This window comes from Giraffa tippelskirchi, chromosome X (assembly GCF_054371585.1).
Source record: "Giraffa tippelskirchi isolate mGirTip1 chromosome X, T2T-mGirTip1v1.2.pri, whole genome shotgun sequence".
NCBI lineage: Eukaryota > Metazoa > Chordata > Mammalia > Artiodactyla > Giraffidae > Giraffa > Giraffa tippelskirchi.
Window position 1 is genome coordinate 147,394,978 of NC_137289.1, and position 17,321 is coordinate 147,412,298.

Consider the following 17,321-nt stretch of genomic DNA (forward strand, 5'->3'; position numbering starts at 1 on the left):
AAACTTGGCAGTGGCCACAAGACTGGAAAAGGTCAGTTTTCATTTCAATCCCAAAGAAGGGCAATGCCAAACAATGTTCAAACGACCACACAACTGCATTCATTTAACATGCCAGCAAAGTAATGCTCAAAATCCTTCAAGCTAGGCTTCAACAGTATGTGACCTGAGAACTTCACACACCCGACATTCAAACAGTTGATTCTAAATGCACAGTGATACCACAAAGATGGTCAAGGTAAAGACACACAATGTGGTTTTATTTATGTCTAAAGCAGTGAAACAAAATATTCACTGCAAGGTACAAGCTTTTTTAGCTTGAAAAATCTTATATTTGAATATCCTGCTGAAATTGAAAAATATGTTTTAAAGTGAAATTCATTCTTAATTGTCAGTTATTTTGAGACTATGGAAAAAAGAAAATAAAATTACCTTCATTGGGGCTGCTTCAGTTCAGTTCAGTCACTCAGTCATGTCCAACTCTTTTCATTGGGGGCTGTTTAAACTTTCACAGATATTGTTTCTTAAAAATTCCCTTACAGTTTTACAGTCTTAACTAGATATAAAATGATCAATAGATTTTGTACTATGTTAGTTTTCTTGACGTTTTTATTTCCTTTAATTTATGAATGTTAACTAGAATGTTGTTCTATTGAGTGAGTATTAAAAATTACTCCTCTCTCTTGTATGGAACACACTGTTTACACTACTGTTTGGAGACAATTTTATTGCCTAAAAGCTTTTATAATTCAGCTCTACTATCTAGGGTTTTTGTTTGTTTTGCTTTATTTAGGCTGAGAATTTTCTCATCTATTTCTAGTATCTTCAGAGTTTCTGTTAGGAATATGTGTCTGCTGTTGTTTACTTGCAGAGTCGTGTCCAACTCTTTGCCACCCCAAGCCCACCAGTCTCCTCTGTTCACGGGGATTCTCCAGGCAAGAATACTGGAGTGGGTTGCCATGCTTTCCTGCAGGGGATCTTCCTGACCCAGAGATGGAATTCGTGTCTGCTATGGCTCCTGCGTTGCGGGCGGATTCTTTACCACTGAGTGAAAATAGATCTTGTATACATGAAACCCACTTTAATTATGAAGATTCATAATCAGTGAAAAGCAAAGATGGAGAAGCCCAAACAAGCATTTATCTTTTACCAATTAATAATAAGAAAAAACCTTCATTTCAATTTGCCTTCATTTATTTTTTCAATTAATTTTTCATTGAAGGATAATTGCTTTCCAGAATTTTGTTGTTTTCTGTCAAACTTCAACATAACACTCTTTCTTAACTCATAGTTTATCTGCGATATCATCTTATCCTGTGTAAATAACTTCTTTTAACTTTTCCTACCGACAAGATATCTGCTGAGAATGAATTCCCCAATTTTTTGTTCATATGAGAGTATCTCCTTCTCCTTTGTTTTTGAAGGAAAATATTCCTGGATGTAGAAGTTAATTTCAGTTTTTTAAAAAAAAAACATTTCATTTATTGACATGTTGTACCTGTACCATGAATTTACCAGTTAAGCTGCATAATTCACTGTTTTGTAACTTATTCATTGGTTGAATAACCATAACCACTGCCTCATTCTAGAATATTTTCATCACTCCAATGGGAAACACTCTCTAGTTGGCAGACATTTTCCATTTTCCCCTTCATCTGGGCCCTGGCATTAACTCCTCTATTTTCTGTCTGTAGAGAATTACCTAATCTGGCACATGTGCATTCACATGAATGGAATAATACAATACGCAGCCTTTTGTTCCTGGCTTCTTTTAATTAACATAATCATTTCAGAGCTCTAGTATGTTATAGCTTGTATAAGAACTCCATTCATTTGATGGCCAAATAATTTTGCATTGCATGTTTTATTTATTTGATCACCAGTTGATGGACATATGAGTCATTTCATCTTTTTTCCTTTTTTTAGATTATTTCTTTTTAAACTTTATTTATTTTTAATTTAATAATTTAAAAATTTTAAATTTAATGGCTTTTTCTGCATCTATTTGGGTTATCATATGATTTTTAGCTTTCCTTTGGTTAATATGTTCTGTCACATTGATTGATTTGCAAATATTTAAGAATCCTTGCATCCCTGGAATAAACCCAACTTGATCATGGTTTTTTGATGTGTTGTTGAATTCCGTTTGCTAAAATTTTGTTGCGGATTTTTTGCATCTATGTTCATCAGTGATATCGGCATGTGGTTTTCTTTTTTGGTCTTGTCTTTGTCTGGTTTTCATATCAGGGTGATGGTGGCCTCATGGAATGAGTTTGGAAGTGTTCCTTCTTCTGAAATTTTTTGAAAGAGTTTTAGAAGGATAGGCATTTGCTCATCTCTGAATGTTTGATAGACTTCACCTGTGAAGCCATCTGGTCCTGGGCTTTTGTCTTTTGGGAATTTTTTGATCACAACTTCGATTTAGAGCTTGTAATTGGGTGGTTAATAATTTCTATTTCTTCCTTGTTCAGTCTTAGAAGATTGAGCTATTCTAAGCATCCATCCATTTCTTCCGGGTTATCCATTTTATTGCCATAGAGTTGTTAATAATAGTCTCTTATAATCCTTTGTATTTCTGCATTTTCTGTTGTAACCTCTCCTTTTTCATTTCTAAGTTTGTTGATTTGATTCTTCTCTCTATTTTTCTTGATGGGTCTTGCTAAAGGTTTGTCAGGTTTGTTTATCTTTTCGAGGAACCAGCTTTTAGTTTTATTAATCTTTATTATTGTTTCTTTCATTTCTTTTCCATTTATTTCTGCTCAGATCTTTATGATTTCTTTCCATCTACTAATTTTTGCTAATTTTTTTGTTCTTTATCAGTTGTTTTAGGAGTCAATTGAGGTTGTCTATTCGATGCTTTTCTTGTTTCTTTTTTTTTTTATTTTTTTAACTTTACAATATTGTATTTGTTTTGCCATACATTGACATGAATCCACCATGGGTGTACATGTTTTCCCCTTCCAGAACCCCCCTCCCACCACCCTCCCCCTTTTCTTGTTTCTTGAGTTAGGATTGTATTGCTATAAACTTCCCTCTTAGAACTGCTTTTCCTATATCACACAGGTTTTGAGTTGCCGTGTTTTCATTGTCATTTTTTTCTACAAAATTTTTGATTTCCTCAGTAACCTGTTGGTTATTTAGAAACCTGTTGTTTAATCTCCATGTGTTTGTGTTTCTTACACTTTTTTTCTTCTGATTGATATCTAGTCTCATAATGTTGTGGTCAGAGAAGGTGCTTGATAGAATTTCAATTTTGTTAATTTTACTGAGGTTTGATTTGGGACCCAAGATGTGGTCTATCCTGGAGAATGTTCCATGTGCACTTGAGAAGAAGGTGTATTCTTCTCCATTTGGATGGCATGTCCTGCAGGTATCAGTGAGATTCATCTCATCTCATGTATCATTTAAGACATGTGTTTCTGGATGAATTTTCTGTTTTCATGATCTATCCATTGGTGTGAGTGGGGTGTTAAAGTCGACTGTGATTGTTTTCCTGTCAATTTCTCTTTTAATGTCTGTTAGTGTTTGTCGTATGTATTGAGGTGCTCCTATGTTGGGGGCATAGATATTTACAATTGCTATGTCTTCGTCTTGTATTGATCCCTTCATCATTATGTAGTGTCCTTCCTTATCTCTTGTAACCTTCTTTAGTTTAAGGCCTGATATGAGGATTGCTATTCCATCTTTCTTTTGATTCCCATTTGCATGGCGTATATTTTCCATCCTCTCACTTTCAGTCTATATGTGTCTTTAGGTCTGAAGTGGATTGCTTGTAGACAGCATGTACATGGGTCTTTTTCTTTTAAGTTAATGTATTTATTTTAATTGGAGGATACTTACTTTGCAGTATTGTGGTGGTTTTTGCCATACACTGAGTTGAATCAGCCATGGGTGTACATGTCTTCCCCATCCTGAAACCCCTCCCACCTCCCTCCCCATCCCATCCCTCAGGGTTTTCCCAGTGCACCAGCTTTGAGTGCCCTGTGTCATGCATCAAAGTTGGACAGGTGATCTATTTCACATATGGTAATATGCATGTTTCAGAGCTAGTCTCTCAAATCATCACACCCTGGCCTTCTCCCACAGAGTTCAAAAGTCTCTTCTTTATATCTCTGTCTCTTTTGCTGCCTCGTATATGTGGTCATCATTACCATCTTTCTAATTTCCATATATATGCATTAATATGTTCTATTGGTGTTTTTCCTTCTGACATACTTCACTCTGTAAAATAGGCTCTAATTTCATCCACCTCATTAGAACTGATTCAAATACATTCTTTTTAATAGCTGAGTAATATTCCATTGTGTATATGTACCAAATCTTTCTTTTCCATTTGTATGCTGAAGGACATCTAGGTTGCTTCCATATCCTAACTATTGTAAACAGTGCTGCGATAGCATTGGAGCACACGTGGCTTTTTCAGTTCTGGTTTCCTCAGTGTGTAGGCCCAGCAGTGGGATTTCTGGATTGTATGGCAATTCTATTTCCAGTTTTTTAAGGAATCTCCACACTGTTCTCCACAGTGGCCATTCTAGTTTGCATTCGCACCAGCAGTGTAAGAGGGTTCCAATACTCTGCAGCCCCTCCAGCATTTATTATTTGTAGACTTTTTGATAGCAGCCATTCTGACCAGTGGGAGATGATCCCCAATTGTGGTTATGATTTGCATCTCTCCGATAGTGAGTGATTTTGGGCATCTTTTCATGTGTTTGATAGCCATCTGTATGTCTTCTTTGGAGAAACATCTCTTCAGTTCTTTGTCCCATTTTTTGATTGGGTCATTTATTTTTCTGGTGTGAAGCTGCTTGTATATATTTGAGATCAATTCTTTGTCAGTTGCTTCGTTTGCTATTATTTTCTCCCACTCTGAAGGCTGTGTTTTCACTTTGTTCATAGTTTCCTTTGTTGTGCAAAAGCTTTTAAGTTTAATTAGGTCCTGTTTGTTTAACTTTGCTTATATTTCCATTACTCTGGGAGGTGTGTCATAGAGGATCCTACCGTGATTTAGGTAAGGGAGTGTTTTGGGTATGTTTTCCTCTAGAAATTTTATAGTTTTCTAGTCCTGCATTTGGATCTTTAATCCATTTTGAGTTTATTTTTGTGTATGGTGTTAGAAAGTATTCTAGTTTCCTTCTTTAACATTTGGTAGACCAGTTTTCCCAGCACCACTTGTTAAAGAGACTGTCTTTTCTCCATTGTACATTTTTGCATGCTTTGTCAAAGATAAGGTGTCCATAGGTCCGTGGATTTATCTCTGGGCTTTCTGTGTTTTTCCATTGATCTATTTCTGTCTTTGTGCCAGTACCATACTGTCTTGATGACTGTAGCTTTGTAGTATAGTCTGAAGTCAGGCAGATTGATTCCTCCTCTTCCATTCTTCTTCCTCAGGATTGCTTTGGCTATTTGAGATTTTTCTATTTCCATACACATTGTGAAATTATTTGTTCTCGTTCTGTGAAAAATACCATTGATACCTTGATAGGGATTTCGTGGAATCTATAGATTGCTTTGGGTAGTATACTCATTTTCACTATATTTATTCTTCAGATCCATGAACATGGTATATTTCTCCATCTATTTGTGTCATTTTTGGTTTCTTTCATCAGTGTTTTAACGTTTTCTATATATAGGTCTTTTGTTTCTTTGGGTAGTTTTATTCCTAATTATTTCATTCTTTTCATTGCAATGCTGAAAGGGATTGATTCCTTGATTTTGCTTTCTATTTTCTCATTGTTAGTGTATAGAAATGTAAGGGGTTTCTGTGTATTAATTTTATATCCTCCAACTTTTCTATATTCATTGATTAGCTCTAGTAATTTTCTGGTGGTGTCTTTAGGGCTTTCTGTGTAGTGGATCATGACATCTGCAAACAGTGAGAGTTTCACTTCTTCTTTTCCAATTTGGATTCCCTTTAATTTTTTTTCTTCTCTGATTGCTATGGCTAAACCTTCCATAATATGTTGAATAGTAGTGGTGAGAGTGGGCACCCTTGTCTTGTTCCTGACTTTAGGGGAAATGCTTGAAATTTTTCACCTTTGAGGATAATGTTTGCTGTGGTTTTATCATATATGACTTTTATTATGTTGAGTTGTGTTCCTTCTATGCCTGCTTTTTATCATAAATGCATGTTGAATTTTGTCAAAGGCTTTCTCTGCATCTCTGGAAATAATCATATGGTTTTTATCTTTCAGTTTGTTAGTGCAATTTATCACATTGATTGATTTGCAAATACTGAAGAATCCTTGCATCCCTGGGATAAAGCCCACTTGGTCCTGATGCCTGATCTTTTGAATATGTTGTTGGATTCTGTTTGCTAGAATTTTGTTGATGTTTTTTCATCTATGTTCGTCAGTGATATTGGCCTGTAGTTTTCTTTTTTTGTGGCATCTTTGTCTGGTTTTGCGATTAGGGTGATGGGGGTCTCATAAAACGAGTTTGGGAGTTTACCTTCTGCAATTTTCTGGAAAAGTTTGAGTAGGATAGGTGTTAGCTCTTTAAATGGTTGGTAGAATTCACCTGGGAAGCCATCTGGTCCTGGGCTTTTTTTTTTTTTGTTCTAAGATTTTTTATTACAGTTTCAATTTCCGTGCTTTTGAGGGGTCTGGTAAGATTTTCTATTTTTTCTTGGTTCAATTTTGGAAGGTTATACTTTTCTAAGAATTCGTCCATTTCTTCCAAGTTGTCCATTTTATTTTCCTATAGCTGCTGATAGTAGTCTCTTATGATCCTTTGTATTTCTGTGTTGTCTGTTGTGAATTCTCCATTTGCATTTCTAATTTTCTTGATTTGATTCTTCCCCTTTTTTCCCTGATGAGTCTGGCTAATGATTTTTCTATTTTATTTATCTTCTCAAAGAACCAGCTTTTAGTTTTGCTTATTTTTGCTATAATCTCCTTTGTTTCTTTCTCACTTCTTTCTGCCCTAATTTTTATGATTTCTCTCCTTCTACTAACCACGGGGTTCTTCATTTCTTCTTTTTCTAGTTGCTTTAGGTATAAAGTTAAGTCATTTATTTGATGTTTCTCTCGTTTCTTGAGGTAAGCTCTTATTGCTATGAACCTTCCCCTTAGCACAGCTTTACTGAATGGCATAGGATTTGGGTTGTTGTGTTTTCATTTTCATTTGTTTCTATGCATATTTTGATTTCTTTTTTAATTTCTTCTCTTATTTGTTGGTTATTCAGAAGCATGTTGTTTAGCCTCCATATGTTTTTATTTTTAATAGTTTTTTTTTTTCCTGAAGTAGACATCTAATCTTAATGCATTGTGATCAGAAAAGATGCGTGGAACGATTTAAATTTTTTTTTGAATTTACCAAGACTAGGTTTATGGCCCAGGATGTGATCTATCCTGGAGAAGGTTCTGTGTGCACTTGAGAAACAGGTGAATTTCATTGCTTTGGAGTGAAATGTCCTATAGATATCAATTAGATCTGATTGCCCATTGGATCATTTAAAGTTTGTGTTTCGTTGCTAATTTTCTGTTTAGTTGATCTATCCATAGTTGTGAGTTTGGTATTAAAATCTCCCACTATTATTGTGTTACTGTTCATTTCCTCTTTCATATTTATTAGCATTTGCCTTACATATTGCAATGCTCCTACGTTGGGTGCATATATATTTATAATTGTTTTATCTTCTTCTTGAATTGATCCTTTGATGATTATGTAGTGTCCTCTTTGTCTCTTTACATGGCCTTTATTTCAAAGTCTATTTTATGTGATATGAGTGTTGCTACGCCTGCTTTCTTTTAGTCTCCATTTGCATGAAATATCTTTTTCCAGCCCTTCACTTTCAGTGTGTATGTGTCCCTTGGTTTAAGATGGGTCTCTTGTAGACAGCATATATAGGGGTCTTATTTTTGTATCCATTCAGCCAGTCTTTGTCTTTTGGTTGGGGCATTCAACCCGTTTACATTTAAGGTAATTATTGATAAGTATGATCCCGTTACCATTTACTTTGTTGTTTTGAGTTCATGTTTATAAACCTTTTCTGTTTCCTGCCTAGAGAAGATCCTTTAGCATTTGTTGGAGAGCTGGTTTGGTGGTGCTGAAATCTCTCAGCTTTTGCTTGTCTGTAAAGCTTTTGATTTCTCCTTCATATTTGAATGAGATCCTTTTGGGTACAGTAATCTGGGTTGTAGGTTGTTCTCTTTCATCACTTTAAGTATGTCCTGCCATTCCCTTCTGGCCTGAAGAGTTTCCATTGCAAGATCAGCTGTTATCCTTATGGGAATCCATTATATGTTATTTGTTGCTTTCCCTTGCTGCTTTTAGTATTTGTTCTTTGTGTTTGATCTTTGTTAATTTGATGAATATGTGCCTTAGGGTGTTTCGCCTTGGGTTTATCCTGTTTGGGGCCCTCTGGGTTTCTTGGACTTGGGTGGCTATTTCCTTCCCCATTTTAGGGAAGTTTTCAACTATTATCTCCTCAAGTATTTTCTCATGGCCTTTCTTTTTGTCTTCTTCTTCTGGGACTCCTGTGATTCGAATGTTGGGGCATTTAACATTGTCCCAGAGGTCTCTGAGGTTGTTCGCATTTCTTTTAATTCTTTTTTCTTGTCTGCTTCATGTATTTCCACCATTCTATCTTCCACCTCACTTATCCTATTTTCTGCCTCAGTTACTCTGCTGTTGGTTCCCTCCAGAGTGCTTTTGATCTCAGTTATTGCATCATTCATCATTGATTGACACTTTTTTATTTCTTCTAGGTCCTTGTTAAACATTTCTTGCATCTTCTCAATCCTTGCCTCCAGTCTATTTAACTCCATTTTGTCGTCAAGATTTTGGATCATCTTTACTATCATTATTCTGAAGTCTTTTTCAGGCAGACTCCCTATCTCCTCCTCTTTTGTTTGGTTTGGTGGGTATTTACCACATTCCTTTACTTGCTGAATATTTCTCTGCCTTTTCATTTTGTTTAGATTGCTGTGTTTGGGGTGGCCTTTCTGTATGCTGGAAGTCTGTTGTTACCCTTTATTGTGGCGGTTCCTCCCTGTGGGTGGGGTTGGACGAGTGGCTTGTCAAGGTTTCCTGGTTAGGGAAGCCTACATCGGTGTTCTGGTGGGTGGAGCTGGATCTCTCCTCTCTGGGGTGTAATGAAGTGTCCAGTAGTGAGTTTTGAGGTGTCTATGGGTTTGGTGTGACTTTGGGCAGGCTGTATTTTAATGCTCAGGGCTAGTTCCTGCATTGCTGGAGAATTAGCATGGTGTGTCTTGCTATGGAACTTGTTGGCTCTTGGGTGGAGCTTTGTTTCAGGTTAGGTATGGAGGCTTTTGGATGAGCTCTCGTTGATTGATGTTTCCTGGAGTCAGGAGTTCTCTGGTTTTCTCAAGTTTTGGATTTAAGCCTCCTGGCCCTGGTTTTCAGTCTTATTCTTACAGTAGCCTCAAGACTTCTCCATCCATACAGCACTGATGATAAAACATCTAGGTTAATGGTGAAAAGATTCTCCACAGTGAGGGACACCCAGAGAGGTTCACAGAGTTATATGGAGAAGAGAAGAGGGAGGAGGGAGACAGAGGTGACCAGGAGAGGAGGGTCAGTCAAAAGGGGAGATAGCAATCTAGCCAGTAATCAGCTCCCTAAGTGTTCTCCACAGCCCAGAACACCCAGAGAGATTCATAGAGTTAAGTAGAGAAGAGAAGGGGGAGGGAGGAGATAGAGGTGACTTGGGGGAGAAAAGGGAGAGTCAAAGGGGAGAGAGCAATCAAGCAAGTAATCACACCTCTAAGTAAGAATGGGTACTGAAGATTAGATTCTTAAAGGTACACAATTGGTAACAAATACCAAGAAGCAAAGATTAAAAATCTAGAGTAGAGGTTAGATTCTCAAAAATACAGTATTAAAAATACAAAACAAAATCAGTAACAAAAACTTATTAAAAAATATGTGAAATTTGCTTTAAAAATAGGGTCTTTTTTGCAAGGTAATAGTAGGTTTTAAAAATGAAAATTAAAGGAGTAATAAAGAACTTAAAAATAAAATAATCAAAAAATGATAGTTGTAAAAATATATCTAGGAATTTCTCTGGAGCTGCTGCTGGCAGTGTTGGTCAGTTCAGTTTCAGATAGTTCCTTGTTCCAGCTTATACTTCTTCTCAAGGTCTATAGGCCCCTTCCAATGCTTAGTCAATGCCAACTACAGGGTTTTAATCTGCTGCACCTGTCACTTCCAGAGCGGCTCCCTCTTCTTTGTTTATTTTACCTTCCTCTGTTTGCAAGTCTCTTCAGTGTCTAATTTAACACCCTGACACAAGGGAATGAAGGTGGTCACTTATTTCGGCTCACTTGTTCAGTTGTGTTGTGGAGAGGGAGGAACACTGCAAACAAATATCACTGGCGTGTGTGGGGAGTGCTCACAATGTATGGACCACATGGCATTTGCCCCAGCTCACAATGGCCTGTACCTTCCCAGTCTACACTGCTCAGGCTTCAGGTTGCTCTGCAGGGGAACTGTCCAAAGCTGGCCCTGCATTTCGTGCACTTCCCAGGTCTGAGCTGCTCAGGTTCAGGTTCTTTGGTACTCCACAAAGGCACAGACTCGGTTGGACCTGCGTTTTGTGCCCTTCCCAGGTCCGAGCAGCTCAGGCGACCAGGTGCTTGGCAAGTGCACTGTCCCATGTGGGCCATGTGTCTTAATCACCTCCCTGGTCCTGGCTGCTCAGTGTCCCATGTGCGCCACAAGAGCGCTTTCTCGGGTGTGCCGTATGTCTCCTCTGTCGGGCTGATCTCAGGCTGTGACCCTCCTGGCAGATGTCAACCATCCAGGATCCCAGGAAGATGTGGTTAGCAACTGGGAGCCTACTCAGAGTTTGGTGGAGGATGCCGTCTCTGGGGCCGAGATTGCCCCTCGCCTTCCAGCTCTGGTTGTCGCCCGCCTGCCTCTCTGCCTCCAGCGGGGTGAGGGGCCAGTCCGCAGCTAGCTAGCTCTCCTTTGGTGTTCGCTCAGTCCTTTGTTCTGTGAGCTGGCCAGACTGTGCCTTAAGTTAGAGCTTTCACAGGCAAGTTCTTTCTCTGGCTATCCCTCAGTTTGGGTTTCTATCTCACCTTAGCTCCCTCAGATTGTCCTCAGGGCATTCAGGCCCAGTCCTTACCCTAAACATGCAACCCGTGCCTTTCCTGCTTGCTGTGGCAGATGTGAGTGAGTGTCTGGGCTATTTCTCCGCTGGGAGTTGTGGTTAAGGCACATATTCTGTGGAATTTTTTTCCCCCCTCCCAGTTGTGTTGCCCTCTGTGATTCCAAAACTCCCCACAGACCTGCTGGCGAGAGGGTTTTCTGGTGATTGGAAACTTCTCCTCCTTCACGACTCCCTCCCCAGGACAGGTCTCCTTCCCTAACTCTTCTGTCTCTCTTTTTGTCTGTTATATTTTGTCCTACCTCCTTTCAAAGAGAATGGGCTGCCTTTCTGGGTGCCTGGTGTCCTCCGCCAGTGTTCAGAAGTTGATTTGTGGAAGTTGCTCAGCATTCAGATGATCTTTTGATGAATTTGTGGGGAAGAAAGTGGTCTCCCCTTCCTATTCCTCCACTATCTTAGGACTGCCCCACCTCCTACTTTTAAATATTTACTTAATTGGCTGTGCTGGGTCTTAGTTGTGGCACACAGAGTCTTCAGTTGCGGCATGTGGGATCTAGTGCCCTGACCATGGATTGAACCTGCCCCCCCTGTGTTGGGAGCTCAGAGTCTTAGCCTCTGGACCAGCTGGGAATGCTGCAGCATCCTATTTAAAAATAAAAAAGTTATTTATTTTTGGCTGTGCTGGGTCTTTGTTGCTATGCGGGCTTTCATCTGGTTGTAGGGAGTGGGGGCTACTCTCTACTTTCTGTGCTTGAACTTCTCACTGTTGTGGCTTCTCTTGTTGGGAAGCATGGGCTCTAGGCACTTGGGCTGCAGTAGTTGTGCACAGGCTTAGTTGCTCCACAGCGTGTGGGATCTTCTCAGATCAGAGATTGAACCCATGTCTCTGGAATTGGCAGGCAGATTTTTAACCACTGCACCAGCAAGGAAGTCATTCCCCTCCTGTTCCTACCAACCTCCTACTTTAAAAAAAAGACTAAAAACAACCTGTTTAGTAAATTTTCAGGAGTCTGAGCTCTGAGGTCAGGGTCTGTGGTGTCATTCTCCCAAAGGCATCTCGGCTTCAGATACTGGTTGGGCTCTTGGTTCTGGCGACCAGGGTGGGTCTGGCGGCTGAAAACAGGCTTGGCCTCTGCCCTCGCCTACTCACCCAGGGACCCCGAGCCCTGACAGCCAAGCAGAGCAGCGCCCAAGTCGGGCAGGTATAGCTGTGGGGCCTCTGTGGTCAGAGTGGAGCGTGTAGTGGAGGCAGCTGGTTGTCCTGCCACCGTGACTGCTGCTGTCTTGTGTGCCCATGCAGGGCAGTCACGGTGTCAGGTGAGGCCTGGCCACTGTTGTGGGGACAGGATGGGACCTCAGACAGCTCACCTCAACACGCCCCCCACCCTCAACTCTGCTTCAGATCATGGCTTGTGGCTGCTGGCATCTCCCCTGGGCTGGGAGGGTGTGTAAAGCACCAGCCCCCTTGCTCAAGGTCAGCTGAGAACCCAGCTCTGGGGTCACACACCATCCCTGCCACTGTGCAGGTCGTCCCACTTCTGTGAGGGAGGGCTTGTGCAGAGCTGTGGGTGATGGGTGATTTGGGGGTGTTGTGGGATGGCCAAGGAGCCAGCTTTTTGAGGGATGGGAGAGAATGGAGAAGCTTTGACCTGCCCAGGCTTCCAGGCGATACCAGGCCCAGCTCTGGTGCGGGGGTGAAGGTGAGAAGCCCCTGCAAGTTCTGGGTCCCCACCGTATTTCAGCTGAAGCCCCTGTGCCTACATCACCCCTAACTCTCTCTCTCTCCTGTGGCCCCGGCCACAAGCCACGGAAGATGGGGAGTTTACGTGGCTTCCCTTCCTGTAGCGAAACCAAGCCACAGACAAACGTGTTCCTTTAAAAAAGCACGAAAGAAATGAGAAAATAATAGTGGGTGGTTATTACTGACACGGTTCATGTAGAGACACTTCACAAGCCTGGCACAGGGAGGGAACTGAGGGCCGTTGCCCTCAGTCCTGGAGTTACCACCCTCCCTGCCCCACCCCATGGCCCACTCACCCCTTGGTGTCTTCTGGAGACGGGGTGGACTTCAGCCTCCTGAACCCATTCTGGAAGGATCAGGACAGAGCAGAGGACATTCATACAGGGGAAGGTGTGGTCAACTCTTAAGAACGCCATTGCCTCCACTCTGTTGGAACTCAGTTCTGGGTCTAAGCAAGCGTGGCTTCCTGGTGCGGTCACCACCTTCACTCACCGGTGGGAGGGAGAGGGCTTTGTGTCCACCTTGTCCCCACGTGCAGCCTGTGTGGGGCCTGTGCTGTGTGCATCTGCTCTGCTCACAGCGCACCCCATGGTCCATCAGACTTCACTCATAAAAGGGAAGTGTAAGGATGAACTATTCCATAGTTAAGAATTTCAAGGTCACGACAGCATTGACCAAAGCACATGGGCACAGGTACAAGACCCGTGCATTAGAGAAGCCACTGTGCGGGCTTCGAGGAAGCCCCCTGTGGGGGTGGTATGGGGTCCGGACAGGAGTTTCCTGCACATGCGGCTCCAGGCTCTCTTGTCGGCAGGGTGGACGACTGTCAGCACTGCCTGTCTGCCACACAACTGCCTGTCTGTGTGGAGGGGCTCTGGGGCTGCCCAGCTCAGTAGAAACGGCAGTGGTGGGAAGGGAGGTCTCACTCCCTTAGCATCCCTGACCTCACATGTCCTCATCAGGGCAGCCAAGTGCCTAAACGGCCCCTTCCTCGTCTAGCTCTGAAGACCTGGAAGGTGTGGGGGCTGAAGGACATGCAGAAAATACAATTCTGTAAAGCAATTATCCTCCAATTAAAAAATTAAAAAAAGATTAAAAAACCCCACAAATAACAGCAATGGCGGGGCTTTCATCCTCAGCCAGCCTTTGCCAGATTCTGCCTGTGTTTATGCAACAGACCAAAACGCTGGTGCCCCCACCCTGTATCACAGATAAGAATAGAGACACAGGAGAGGTTGAGCATCTTGCTCCATGTCACACAGCTGCTGAGGGCAGGGCTGAGAACGGGACCCCTGTGGTCGAATCTGGAGCCCAGATGCTGTGATGACCCTGATGGAGTGGCAAAGGCAGAGTGAGGAAGACCAGATGGCCCAGGCTGAGCGAGGCACACGCACTTGCACACATACACATGCACGTGGCCTTCACTTATGAGGCTACAGAAGTCAGAGGAAGACAGCGGGCAACCAGGAGGGGCCAAAGGAGAGTCTAGGTCTATAAGGAGGAGAGGCCACACTTCCCAGAAAGCCAGAATTTCCTCTTCCCTGATGAGTCTGTCTCAGACCCTAGATTCCTCTCCCTGGGCCCTGGAAGTGACTGTCCAGTGAGCTAACTGAGTTGGCTCCAGAATAATGCCATCCCAGGGGTTCAGCTACCACTGGACCCCACTGCTGTCAGTAATAATGGGGGAATGGTACGTAGCCTAGGCTTCAGATTTGCTTGGAGACAAAATTTATTAGAAGAGGAGTACAAAAAACCATGAAGGCAATTGGCATGAATATCTCCAGAACACTTAAGAAACCGTCTGCTGTTTATCTGCCTCCTCTCCTGTCATAAAAGTGGAAGGTCTATTTAATCAATTATTTCTGTGCTCATCACACTGTTTCTTTAAAATATTTGTTTATGTATTTATTTACGTGGCTGCACTGTGTCTTAGTTGCTGCATGTGGGAGGTAGTTCCCCAATTAGGTGTTGAACATGGGTCTATGCATTGGAGTTGTAGCCACTGGACCACCTGGGAAGTCTCTCCTTATACTCTTGGGGACAGTAATGGGTCATAAACCTGCTCTGAGGCCCCCTTAGAGCTGAGGCATGGGGTGGCTGCAGTAATCCTCCTGTGGCTAGGATGTGGTTTATTGGTCAAGACTCACTCACACTCCTTGCAAACATAGGGCTTTTCCCCTGTGTGTGTCCTGTGGTGTCTGCTGAGATTGTACTTCTGACTGAAGCTTTGCCCACACTCCCCACAAACATAGGGCTTCTCCCCTGTGTGTGTCCTTTGGTGTTTGATGAGATGGGTCTTCTGACTGAAGCTTTGCCCACACTCCCCGCATACATAGGGCTTCTCCCCTCCGTGTGTTCTCTCGTGTCTGCTGAGATTGGACTTCTGACTGAAGCTTTGCCCACACTCCCCACAAACATAGGGCTTCTCCCCTGTGTGTGTTCTCTGGTGTCTCCTGAGACTGGACTTCACATGGAATGTTTGCCCACACTCCCCACAAACATAGGGCTTTTCCCCTGTGTGTGTCCTCTGGTGTGCTATGAGACTGGACTTCACATAGGAACTTTGCCCACACTCCCCACAAACATAGCGCTTCTCCCGTGTGTGTGTCCTTTGGTGTTTGATGAGATGGGTCTTCTGACTGAAGCATTGCCCACAGTCCCCACATACATAGGGCTTCTCCCCTCCGTGTGTTCTCTCGTGTCTGCTGAGATTGTACTTCTGACTGAAGCTTTGCCCACACTCCCCACAAACATAGGGCTTCTCCCCTGTGTGTGTCCTCTGGTGTCTCGTGAGACTGGACTTTACAGTGAAGCTTTGCCCACACTCCCCACAAACATAGGGCTTCTCCCCGTGTGTGTCCTCTCATGTGTGATGAGACTTGACCTATCCTTGGAGCCTTGCCCATACTCTCCATACCTGACTCTTACAATACCTGAGACCCCTGCCCCCATGAATAATTTGCCTGTGTCCTCTGGATTCAGTTTCTGGCTTGTGCTGGGCTCTTCTGTCATTCTCTCATGCACCTCAGAACCCCCCATTTGTCCTTTGGGTGAGTAGGAAGAGGCCATTGACATCCTCTTCAGCCTTATGCAAGGTTTGGGGCCTTTCAGCAAAGGATGGGGCCTTTCCTTGGCCTCTTGACCCTCTGGTGTGTCACTCGGGCTGTGTGGATCGGAATATCGCTGCTGCTGATTTTGATTGCCTGGGCAGGGATCCTCTGGTTGGGGGTGGTTTATTGCATATGGTCTCCAGAGAATCTGAGAGGGGTGATTGCATTGGACATGTTGGCTGAGGAATTTCTGACTGGAGAAGGTCAGAGAGCAGGATGCACATGGGTGGATCTTGGGCTTTGGTCCTGCTGAAAGAGCAAGCTTTTAGTCAGGTAGTTGGCTTGCCATGGTAAAGCCTGGCCCTGTAATCACCTCAGTGTTGACAGTGCACGATTTGTCTCCCATCAAGTGTGTCTTTACAGTCCACTTTCCCATTCCATTCTTATTCTCTACATCTACAGAAATCTAGGAAGCTTGCGTCAAGGGCCTTTTCTACATATCACCCAGACTAGGGACCTTTCAGTAGCATCAGAGGCAGCATCTCTCCTGATAGAGGTGGATCTGCAGGGACCTTTCCCTGTGTGTAAGTATCTGAAAAATCATGTCACGGTGGTCACGGGTATTTTACCCTACTGAGAGATAAGACTCTTGATGACTTAGGTGGAATCTTCCTGAATGGCTCCCTATGAGGGGAAAGGGTCTATTAAGTTAGGGACGCCTGGCCTGGAGCTCTCTGCATATGGGAGGCAGCACAGGCGGTGGTTAGAGCAGGCGTGAGTAAAGCTGAATTTGAGGCTCCTTGTTCAAAGAGCAGCCTTTTAAAGAAACCACACTGCAGGAAGTGGGTTTGAGACTGGACGAGACCAAGAGGCCCAGGTCCCACTGACTACAGGTCTCTGGCTCCTGCTGCCCCAATTGGTTCACAGATTGCTCCTCTCTCAGTTGTCTATAGATCATAAAATAAAGGCATGTCCTTTCTCAAGCCTCACAAGTATTCATACCTCTTTTATTTCACTCAGTCTTAGTCCATTTAACATGCACGAGGAAGTCCTGCTTAAAAATACATCTCCAGCCAGACTCTCACAGCCTCACTCCCGTGCATCTTCACCCAGCCCACTCTCCCCTCATGTCTGGCAATGAACTGACCTCTGAGGGGACTCCCTGCTGCTGTCTCTTCCCAAAAATGAACTGAAGCATCATCTTAGCACAGAGAACATGCCGCTTGCAGCTGATAGCCGCACGGTTGTTCTGTGTCACCCAGGAAGACCCCTGGGGCCTGCACATGGACACGGGCGCTGAGGCTTCGGTGTTCCATCCAGCCTCCTTCCTCTCCCTCTGTGCTTGCTCCTGAGACCACTGGCATGGCCTCTCTTCGCGGCCCTGAGGCTGCAGCACTGGCTGCTCCCCTGCCTGGAATCCTTTCCCACAGGTGTTATCTCTGCAGAGACCCTGCCCCAC

At 43.0% G+C, this 17,321-nt stretch overlaps 1 protein-coding gene across 1 annotated transcript; it reads right to left on the minus strand.

Annotated features, from left to right (window-relative positions):
- Positions 1-14,955: 14,955 nt before the first annotated feature.
- LOC145536506 (uncharacterized) lies at positions 14,956-17,226 on the minus strand. Its single transcript, XM_081565865.1, is given in 3 exon segments — positions 14,956-15,665; positions 15,668-16,184; positions 17,083-17,226. Coding segments are annotated over 3 exon segments (1,371 nt in total).
- Positions 17,227-17,321: the final 95 nt, after the last annotated feature.